The sequence below is a fragment of the Schistocerca serialis genome, chromosome 5, assembly GCF_023864345.2.
Source record: "Schistocerca serialis cubense isolate TAMUIC-IGC-003099 chromosome 5, iqSchSeri2.2, whole genome shotgun sequence".
Lineage (NCBI taxonomy): Eukaryota > Metazoa > Arthropoda > Insecta > Orthoptera > Acrididae > Schistocerca > Schistocerca serialis.
In genome coordinates, this window is record NC_064642.1 from 98,301,454 (window position 1) to 98,312,875 (window position 11,422).

The window sequence follows — 11,422 nt, forward strand, 5'->3', positions numbered from 1 at the left end:
ATTTCATTAATGAGATATTTTGAAAATCTTCCTTCCAAATTTTCTCCTGGCTACTGTTAATTAAAAAAGGCTACTCTACGTATTTAAAAATATATGAAGTTAACTGAACTTTGTTTCTAATCGTCATTGCTAAAATATTGAGCAGTGGCGATTCGGTTTTAACTTCATCTACTTCTCTCGGTTTTGCATTATTCTTCCGAGTAGATGCCTTTTCGCCACAGATTGGAGACTTTAGGTACACCGTCATATGTTGTTGTTGTTGTGGTCTTCAGTCCTGAGACTGGTTTGATACAGCTCTCCATGCTAATCTATCCTGTGCATGCTCCTTCATCTCCCAGTACCTACTGCAACCTACATCCTTCTGAATCTGCTTAGTGTAGTCACCTCTTGGTCTCCCTCTACGATTTTTACCCTCCACGCTGCCCTCCAATGCTAAATTTGTGATCCCTTGATGCCTCAGGACATGTCCTACCAACCGATCCCTTCTTCTACTCACGTTGTGCCACAAACTTCTCTTCTCCCCAATCCTATTCAGTACCTCCTCATTAGTTACGTGATCTACCCACCTAATCTTCAACATTCTTCTGTAGCACCACATTTCGAAAGCTCCTATTCTCTTCTTGTCCAAACTATTTATTGTCCATGTTTCACTTCCATACATTGCTACACTCCATACAAATACTTTCAGAAGCGACTTCCTGACACTTAAATCTATATTCGATGTTAGCAAATTTTTCTTCTTCAGAAACGCTTTCCTTGCCATTGCCAGTCTACGTTCCATATCCTCTCTACTTCGACCATCATCAGTTATTTTTCTCCCCAAATAGCAAACCTCCTTTACTACTTTAAGTGTCTCATTTCCTAATCTAATTCCCTCAGCATCACCCGACTTAATTCGACTACATTCCATTATCCTCGTTTTGCTTTTGTTGATGTTCATCTTATACACTCCTTTCAAGACACTTTCCATTCCGTTCAATTGCTCTTCCAAGTCCTTCGCTGTCTCTGACAGAATTACAATGTCATCGGCGAACCTCAAAGTTTTTATTTCTTCTCCCTGGATTTTCATACCTACTCCAAATTTTTCTTTTGTTTCCTTTACTGCTTGCTCAATATACAGATTGAATAACATTGGGGAGAGGCTACAACCCTGTCTCACTCCCTTCCCAACCACTGCTTTCCTTTCATGCCCCTCGACTCTTATAACTGCCATCTGGTTTCTGTACAAATTGTAAATAGCCTTTCGCTCCCTGTATTTTACCCCTGCCACCTTTAGAATTTGAAAGAGAGTATTCCGGTCACCATTGTCAAAAGCTTTCTCTAAGTCTACAAATGCTAGAAACGTAGGTTTGCCTTTCCTTAATTTTTCTTCTAAGATAAGTCGTAAGGTCAGTATTGCGTCACGTGTTCGAACATTTCTACAGAATCCAAACTGATCTTCCCCGAGGTCGGCTTCTACCAGTTTTTCCATTCGTCTGTAAATAATTCGTGTTAGTATTTTGCAGCTGTGACTTATTAAACTCATAGTTCGGTAATTTTCACATCTGTCAGCACCTGCTTTCTTTGGGATTGGAATAATTATATTCTTTTTGAAGTCTGAGGGTATTTCGCCTGTCTCATACATCTTGCTCACCAGATGGTAGAGATTTGTTAGGACTGGCTCTCCCAAGGCCGTCAGTAGTTCTAATGGAATGTTGTCTACTCCCGGGGCCTTGGTTCGACTCAGGTCTTTCAGTGCTCTGTCAAACTCTTCACGCAGTATCCTATCTCCCATTTGATCTTCATCTACATCCTCTTCCATTTCCATAATATTGTCCTCAAGTACATGGTCCTTGTATAGACCATCTATATACTCCTTCCACCTCTCTGCTTACCCCTCTTTGCTTAGAACTGGGTTTCCATCTGAGCTCTTGATATTCATACAAGTGGCTCTCTTTTCTCCAAAGGTCTCTTTAATTTTCCTGTAGGCTGTATCTGTCTTACCCCTAGTGAGATAAGCCTCCACATCTTTACATTTGTCCTCTAGCCATGCCTGATTAGCCATTTTGCACTTCCTGTCGATCTCATTTTTGAGACGTTTGTATTCCTTTTTGCCTGCTTCATTTACAGCATTTTTATATTTTCTCCTTTCATCAATTAAATTCAATATTTCTTCTCTTACCCAAGGATTTCTACTAGCCCTCGTCTTTTTACCTACTTGATCCTCTGCTGCCTCCACTACTTCATCCCTCAGAGCTACCCATTCGTCTTCTACTGTATTTCTTTCCCCCATTCCTGTCAATTGTTCCCTTATGCTCTCCCTGAAACTCTGCACAACCTCTGGTTTAGTCATTTTATCCAGGTCCCATCTCCTTAAATTCCCACCTTTTTGCGATTTCTTCAGTTTTAATCTACAGTTCATAACCAATAGATTGTGGTCAGAGTCCACATCTGCCCCTGGAAATATCCTAGAATTTAAAACCTGGTTCCTAAACCTCTGCGTTACCGTTATATAATCTATCTGGTACCTTTTAGTATCTCCAGGATTCTTCCATGTATACAACCTTCTTTTATGATTCTTGAAGCAAGTGTTAGCTATGATTAAGTTATGCTCTGTGCAATATTCTAACAGACGGCTTCCTCTTTCATTTCTTAGCCCTAATCCATATTCACCTACTACGTTTCCTTCTCTCCCTTTTCCTACTGTCGAATTCCAGTTACCCATGACTATTAAATTTTCGTCTCCCTTCACTACCTGAATAATTTCTTTTATCTCATCATGCATTTCTTCAATTTCTTCATAATCTGCAAAGCTAGTTGGCATATAAACTTGTACTACTGTAGTAGGTGTGGGCTTCGTGCCTATCTTGGCCACTATAATACGTTCACTATGCTATTTGTAGTAGCTTACCCGCACTACTATTTTTTATTCATTATTAAACCCACTCCTGCATTACCCCTATTTGATTTTGTATTTATAACCCTGTATTCACCTGACCAGACTATTTTTGATGGTATAATACTAGGATTACTCCGACAAAGCTTGCATTCTCACGTAATTTTCTAGCAAGCTAGCAATTAACTATTTTGTGTCAGGATAATTCATGGCAACTATCGAAATTCGGTAAATCACAAAATACGTATTACAGTTTTACATCAAAGCTAAAAGTGCGTGTGTGACCGTATGGCACTCGTCTCTTTAAAACGTTTCCACATGTTTCGGGCTTTATTCGCAGCGAAGTAGAAGCTAAAATGTTACCGAGTAAGCTAAATACAGAGCATTTTATAGCACACTTCTCCCGAAAACATTGTAGGGGAGGAAACAGGTTTCCCTACTACTGGAAACACGCGGCACTTTACGTAAGCCCGGTCCACGCCATAAATTTTCTGTTCAGCTGCAAAATTGCCTCGAAGAAAGATTGTTCGGACTAAATGTGCAATTTCCGTGTTAAGGTGGAATTCGCGGTGAAGACTGTAACAAACTGCGCGGTTATTTGTAGGAGAAGAATGGGCTAAGCGGCATAAATAGATTCTTGAGACTGCTAATCTCCCGATCCGCAGTGTCGAGGAAATTTCCTAGGCACGCGCCTCTCCTTCAGTAGATGTATTTGTTAAAACAGGAAATTCGAGCAAGTATAAAAGAAAAACTATTTGATTATAGATAAATTGTTTGAAGTTCTCCGTGTCACATTATCCCAGACGTATTTAAGAGACTGCAGTGAGTAAGATAGCTACGTCACTACCCTGTTTCATATACTACATGAATACGGAATGGATAATAAAGCAATTAACATCATGGAACTCAATTTACGAGACACAATCTCTGAAGTAAAAGTGGTGGTCGAAATCTCTGAATCTTTCGAAATAAAGACGGGCATAAGTAAAGGTGACTTCCTGTTTTCACTCCTTCGCAATCTGGTACCTTGTAAGATCATCGAAACATAGCAGAAATAAATAACTGGAATAAGTGTAGGAAGCAAATTAACACCAAACGTTTTACTTCCTGATGACCTAGCAATACAAGTAATTAGTTCGACTGGGATACCCTTTCCTGCAGTTTAATGAGATCGCTACCAAAACCGGCTTCCAAATCTTTTACAAGACATTATACAATATGTTCTACAAGCTTACAGACTTGAGATCCCTCATAACGAAACATGGCACTATCGTCCAGGATAAGCAGCCTTATCACTGTGTAGAAAATCATCCCGCAGAAAATTTGTTGAGGAACACCTACAACTCTTTGAGAATGTGCCGCCAAACAAAATATTCGACCTCACAGTGCGATGCTACACCGATTGTTACTGAATGCATAAATCTGCACCACCACTTGTGGAGCTATTTTCGTTGCTAACAAGGGAACGTTCCCATTGCACCCCCTTCAGATTTAGTTATAAGTTGGCACAGTGGATAAGCCTTGAAAAACTGAACACAGATCAATTGAGAAAACAGGAAGAAGTTGTGTGGAACTGTGAAAAAATAAGCAAAATATACAAACTAAGTAGTCCATGGGAAAGATAGGCAACATCATGGATAGCGTGAGCTCAGGAGCGCCGTGGTCCCGTGGTAGAGCCTGAAGAAAAGATAAAAGCTATTACAGAGGATGTGGCATTGGTAATGTTAAAAGCAGAAGAAAAGGAGAAGCCTGCTCCAAAGGAAAAGGCTGAAGAGAAGATGAAAGAAGATAAACTAGTTTCTAAGGAGGCAGCAGAGGAAGATAAGGGAGAAGACAAAGAGACAGTTATTACTGAAGATGTACCTGAAGAAATAAAGCAACTAGAAGAAAATGAGAAACCTGCTCCAACAGAAATTTCTGAACTCAAGACAAAAGAAGAGACAGCAGTACTAAAGGAGCAGGTTCTGGAGAAGAAGGCTGATGACAGAGTCATTACAGAGGATATAACTAAGTTGGAAGTAAAAGAAAAAACTCCCTCTGATGACAGGGTTGAAATAAAGGCAGAAGAAGAGATAATAACTATAAAGAAAGTGGATGAGGAAAAGAAGGAAGAAGAAAACGCAAAAGTTGAAGTTGCTGGAAAACGAATTGTTGAAGGGGGAGCAAAGGAAGAAGATGGCTGAAGAAGATGGCTGAAGAAAAGATAGAAGAAAAAGAGAAAGTTGTTCGAGAAGAAATCACCAAAGAAATAAAACAGCTGGATGTGATTGAGAAACTAGTATCGAAAGAAACAAGCAAAATAAAATCTGAGGATCAATCGAAAAGAATTTCAAAGGAAATTGATCAAAAAATGATTATAGAAGACAAAAAGAAAATTGTTCCTGAAATCACTGAACATGTTAAAAAACAGGAAGAAAAGCACAGGTTTACCAAAGGAAGAAATAGAAGAGATGATTCAGGAGGAATGGGAAATAGTTTCAAAGGAGATGATAGAGGAAGAGAAGAAAGATACAAGCGAAGCAGTAACAGAAGCAACTGTTGTAGAAATCAAAGAAGCAGAGGAAAAAGAAATAACTATCCCTAAGGAAATGGATAAAGAAAAGATAAAAGAACCAGAGCAAATGATTACAAAGGATACAACAGTGAAAATGGAAGAACACAAGGTTATTACAGAAGATATCACGGAAGAACTGAAAAAGACAGAAAAAAGAGGAAACTGTTCCACATGCATTACCAGAAGAAAAGGCAAAAGAAGCTGAGAAACCACTTTTGAAGGAAACAATAGTGAGAAAGGAAGAAGAGAAGTTATTATAGAACATATCACTGAAGCAGAGATAAAACCAGAAGAAAAAGAGGAGACTGTGCCGCATGAAATGTGCGAAGAAAAGCCAAAGGAAGCTGACACAGTAGTGAAAAAGGAAGAAGAGAAAGTTATTACAGAAGATATCATTGCAGAAGTGAAAAAACCAGAAGAAAAAGATAAAACTGTTCCCCCTGAAATACCTGAAGACAAGATAAAGGAAGCTGAGAAACTAGTTCCAAAAGAAACAATAGTGAAAAAAGAAGAAGAGAAAGTTATTACAGAAGATATCACTGAAGAAGTGAAAAGACCAGAAGAAAAAGAGAAAATGGGTCCATCTGAAATACCCAAAGAAAAGAAAAAGGAAGCTGCAAAACCAGTTATAAAGGACACAGTAGTGAAAAAGGAAGATGAGAAGATTATTACAGAAGATATCACTAAAGAAGTGAAGAAACCAGAAGAAAAAGAGGAAATTATTCCACAAGAAATACTTGAAGAAAAGGCAAAGGAAGCTGATAAACCAGTTTCGAAAGACACAGTAGTGAAAAAGGAAGAAGAGAAAGTTGTTACAGAAGATATCATTGAAGAAGTGAAAAAACCAGAAGAAAAAGATAACACTGTTCCACATGAAATACCCGAAGGAAAGATAAAGGAAGATGAGGAACCAGTTTCAAAGGACACAGTAGTGAAAAAGGAAGAAGAGAAGATTATTACAGAAGATATCACTGCAGAAGTGTTGAAACCAGAAGAAAAAGAGGTAATTATTCCACAAGAAATACCTGAAGAAAAGGGAAAGGAAGCTGAGAAACTGGTTTCTAAGGACACAGTAGTGTAAGAGGAAGAAGAGAAAGTTGTTACAGAAGATATCACCGAAGAAGTGAAAAAACCAGAAGAAAAAGAGAAAACACTTCCATCTGAAATATCCAAAGAAAAGATAAAGGAAGATGCATAACCAGTTTCGAAAGACACAGTAGTTAAAAAGGAAGAAGAGAAGGTTATTACAGAAGATATCACTGAAGAAGTGAAAAAACCAGAAGAAAAAGAGAAAACAATTTCAGAAGAAATACTTGAAGAAAAGGCAAAGGTACCTGAGAAACCAGTTTCAAAGGACACAGTAGTGAAAGAGGAAGAAGAGAAACTTGTTACAGAAGATATCACTGAAGAAGTGAAGAAACCAGAAGAAAAAGAGGAAACTATTCCACATGAAATACCTTAAGCAAAGGCAAAGGAAGCTGAGAAACCAGTTTCGAAAGACACAGAAGTGAAAAAGGAAGAGGTTATTGTTGAAGATATCACTGAAAAAGTCAAGAAATCAGAAGAAAAAGAGGAAACTGCTCGACACGAAATACCCGATGGAAAGATAAAGGATGCTGAGAAACCAGTTTCAATGGACACGGTAGTGAAAAAGGAAGCAGAGAAGGTTATTACAGAAGATATCACTGAAGAAGTAAAGAAACCAGAAGAAAAAGAGGAAATTACTCCACATGAAATACCTGAAGGAAAGATAAAGGAAGCTGAGAAACCAATTTTGAAGGACACAGTAGTGAAAAAGGAAGAAGAGAAGGTTATTAGAGAAGATATCACTGAAGAAGCGAAAAAACGAGAAGAAAAAGAGAAAACAGTTCCATCTGTAATACCCGAAGAAAAGACAAAGGAAGATGTAAAACCAGTGTCAAAGGACACAGTAGTCAAAAGGGAAGAGGGGAAGGTTATTACAGAAGATGTCACTGGAGAAATGAAGAAACCCAAAGAAAAAGAAGAAACTGTTCTACACGAAATACCTGAAGAAAAGGCAAAGGAAGCTGAGAAACCAGCTTCAAAGGACGCAGTGCTGATGAGGGAAAAGGAGGAGGTTATTACGGAAGATATCTCTGAAAAAGTGAAGAAACCAGAAGAAAAAGAGGAAATTATTCCACATGAAATACCGGAAGGAAAGATAAAGGAAGCTGAGAAACCAGTTTCAAAGGACACAGTAGTGAAGAAGGAAGAAGAGAAGTTTGTTACAGAAGATATCACTGCAGAAGTGAAAAAGGCAGAAGAAAAAGAGAAAACAGATCCATCTGAAATACTTGAAGAAAAGGGAAAGGAAGCTGAGAAACCAGATTCAAAGGACACAGTAGTGATGAAGGATGAAGAGAAAGTTATTACACAAGATATCACTGAAAAAGTGAAAAAACGAGAAGAAAAAGAGAAATCAGATCCACAAGAAATACTTGAAGAAAAGGCAGAGGAATCTGAGAAACCAGTTTCAAAGGACACACTGGTGAAAAAGGAAGAAGAGAAAGTTATTACAGAAGATATTACTGAAGAAGTGAAGAAACCAGAAGAAAAAGAGGAAACTATTCCACATGAAATACCTAAAGAAAAGGCAAAGGAAGCTGAGAAACCAGTTTCGAAAGATACAGTTGTGAAAAAGGACGAGGAGGAGGTTATTGCTGACGATATCACTGAAAAATTCAAAAAATCAGAAGAAAAAGAGGAAACTGCTCGACACGAAATACCCAAAGGAAAGATAATGGAAGGACACCGTAGTGAAAAAGGAAGAAGAGAAGGTTATTACAGAAGATATCACTGAAGAAGTGAAAAAACCAGAAGAAAAAGAGAAAACAGTTCCACAAGAAATACTTGAAGAAAAGGCAAAGGAAGCTGAGAAACCAGTTTCTAAGGACACGGTAGTGAAAAAGGAAGAAGAGAAAGTTGATACTGAAGATATAACTGAAGAAGTGAAAAAACCAGAAGAAAAAGAGAAAACAGTTCCATCTGAAGTACCCGAAGAAAAGACAAAGGAAGATGCAAAGCCAGTTTCAAAAGACACAGTAGTGAAAAAGGGAGAAGAGGAAGTTATTACAGAAGATGTCACTGAAGAAGTTGAAAAACCAGAAGAACAAGCTGGAGCAGTACCACATGCAAAACCAGAAGAAAGATAAAGGAAGCTGCAAAACCAGTTTCAAAGGACACAGTATTGAAAAAGGAAGAAGAGAAGGTTATTACAGAAGATATCACTGAAGAAGCGAAAAAACCAGAAGAAAAAGAGAAAACAGTTCCATCTGATATACCCGAAGAAAAGACAAAGGAAGAAGTAAAACCAGTGTCAAAGGACACAGTACACAAAAAGGAAGAAGGGAAGATTATTACAGAAGATGTCACTGGAGAAATGAAGAAACCATAAGAAAAAGAAGAAACTGTTCTACACGAAATACCTGAAGAAAAGGCAAAGGAAGCTGAGAAACCAGCTTCAAAGGACACAGTACTGATGAGGGAAAAGGAGGAGGTTATTACAGAAGATATCACTGAAAAAGTGAAGAAACCAGAAGAAAAAGAGGAAACTGTTCCACATGAAATACTTAAAGAGAAGGCAAAGGAAGTGAAGAAACCAATTTTGAAGGACACAACAGTGACAAATTAAGAAGAGAAGATTATTACAGATGATATCAGTGAAGAAGTGAAGAAACCAGAAGATAAAGAGGAAGCTGTTCCACATGAATACCCAAAGAAAAGGCAAAGGAAGCTGAGAAACCAGTTTCAAAGGACACAGTATTGAAAAAGTAAGAAGAGAAGGTTATATCAGAAGATATTACAGAAGTGAAAAAGCCAGAAGAAAAAGAGAAACCTGTTTCATACGAAATAGTTGAAGAAAAATCTAAGGAAGTGGGCAAAGCAGTTTTGAAGCACACAACAGAGAAAATTAAAGAAGACAGAAGCAAAGATTTGGAAAAAGAAAAACTCATTTCAAAGGATATAGATGAGAAATATATTGTTTCACTTGAAAAGGATGAAGAAGAAAAAAAACCTTCCCTGACGGATATGCCATCTTCCAAAGAGTTTGCCGAAGAAAGGTGAAAGTAGAAGAGAAAAGTTCCACGCCAGAAATCACAGAAAAGGATGATGTAAAAGATGTGTCTCTTTCAGAGAAAATGTTCGAAAAAGAGAGGTATAAAACTTCCTGGCAGATTAAAACTGTGTGCCCGACCGAGACTCGAACTTGGGACCTTTGCCTTTCGCGGGCAAGTGCTCTACCAACTGAGCTACCGAAGCACGACTCACGCCCGGTACTCACAGCTTTACTTCTGCCAGTACCTCGTCTCCTACCTTCCTTCCTTGCCCGCGAAAGGCAAAGGTCCCGAGTTCGAGTCTCGGTCGGGCACACAGTTTTAATCTGCCAGGAAGTTTCATATCAGCGCACACTCCGCTGCAGAGTGAAAATCTCATTCTGGAAACATCCCACAGGCTGTGGCTAAGCCAAGTCTCCGCAATATCCTTTCTTTCAGGAGTGCTAGTTCTGCAAGGATCGCAGGAGAGCTTCTGTAAAGTTTGGAAGGTAGGAGACGAGGTACTGGCAGAAGTAAAGCTGTGAGTACCGGGCGTGAGTCGTGCTTCGGTAGCTCAGTTGGTAGAGCACTTGCCCGCGAAAGGCAAAGGTCCCGAGTTCGAGTCTCGGTCGGGCACACAGTTTTAATCTGCCAGGAAGTTTCATATCAGCGCACACTCCGCTGCAGAGTGAAAATCTCATTCTGGAAACATCCCACAGGCTGTGGCTAAGCCAAGTCTCCGCAATAGCCTTTCTTTCAGGAGTGCTAGTTCTGCAAGGATCGCAGGAGAGCTTCTGTAAAGTTTGGAAGGTAGGAGACGAGGTACTGGCAGAAGTAAAGCTGTGAGTACCGGGCGTGAGTCGTGCTTCGGTAGCTCAGTTGGTAGAGCACTTGCCCGCGAAAGGTAAAGGTCCCGAGTTCGAGTCTCGGTCGGGCACACAGTTTTAATCTGCCAGGAAGTTTCATATCAGCGCACACTCCGCTGCAGAGTAAAAATCTCATTCTGGAAGAGAGGTATATTTCAGAAGACCTGCCTGAAAGAAAGGTGAAGAGAATGAAGAGGTTGTCCTAAAGGATCTTATTAGAGAAGGAGAAAGAGCAGACACAATTCATATTGATCATACAGAAAAAGAAAAGGAAGAAGATGAGAGAGAGAACACAGTTACAGAGAAAATTATTGAAGAAAAGAAGAAAGAAGTAGGTGAAGAAGGTATTATTGTGAAGGACTCTGTGGAACATGAGAAAAAAGGAGAACCAATAGCTGTAGAGGATATTACCAGTGTAATAGGGAAAGAGGAACCTAAGAAAGACAAAGTTGCTTCAAAAAAAAAAATGAAAAAAAAACGTGGTAGCGTGAACAGCTACAGAACGATAGGTTCTTGGTTCAAGTCTTCCATCGAGTGAAAAGTTTACTTTCTTTATTTTTGCATAGTTATGATCTGTCCGTTCGTTCACTGACGTCTCTGTTCACTATAATAAGTTTAGTGTCTGTGTTTTGCGACCGCATCGCAAAACCGTGCGATTAGTAGACGAAAGGACGTGCCTCTCCTATGGGAACCGAAAACATTTGATCGCAAGGTCATAGGTCAACCGATTCCTCCACAGGAAAACGCATCTGATATATTCTATACGACACTGGTGACGGCATGTGCGTCACATGACAGGAATATGCTGTCGACCACCTAACTTGTACACTTGGCGAATGGGTAAAAAGATTCTAACTTGCCCGATTAGCTTTTCTTGTGGATGTGATAATCACTCCCAAAAAAGTGATGAAAACATAAGAGTTTGTCACATAAACTGAAAATAAAAAATTAAACTTTTCATTCGATGGAAGATTTGAACCAAAGACCTCTCGCTCTGCAGCTGCCTACGTTACCACGAGACCACGGCGCACCTGCCCTTGTAATGTCCTAGATGATGCCTATCATACCAATG

At 39.2% G+C, this 11,422-nt stretch overlaps 1 protein-coding gene across 1 annotated transcript; it reads left to right on the top strand.

The window, feature by feature from the left end:
- The first annotated feature begins 5,748 nt into the window (after positions 1-5,748).
- LOC126481770 (titin-like) lies at positions 5,749-8,602 on the top strand. The gene is made up of 3 exons (XM_050105725.1): positions 5,749-6,432; positions 6,898-8,227; positions 8,271-8,602. Exons 1-3 carry the CDS (start codon positions 5,749-5,751, stop codon positions 8,600-8,602), a joined length of 2,346 nt encoding a protein of 781 aa, XP_049961682.1.
- Positions 8,603-11,422: the final 2,820 nt, after the last annotated feature.

Bases quoted from the DNA above. Each gene is read 5' to 3' on its own strand.
- LOC126481770 (XM_050105725.1), top strand. From the start codon at position 5,749: ATGTGCGAAGAAAAGCCAAAGGAAGCTGACACAGTAGTGAAAAAGGAA. The intron at 6,433-6,897 runs GTAATTATTCCA...CCTTAAGCAAAG, and splicing joins TGAAACCAGAAGAAAAAGAG to GCAAAGGAAGCTGAGAAACC. The intron at 8,228-8,270 runs GTTATTACAGAA...AAAAACCAGAAG, and splicing joins TGAAAAAGGAAGAAGAGAAG to AAAAAGAGAAAACAGTTCCA.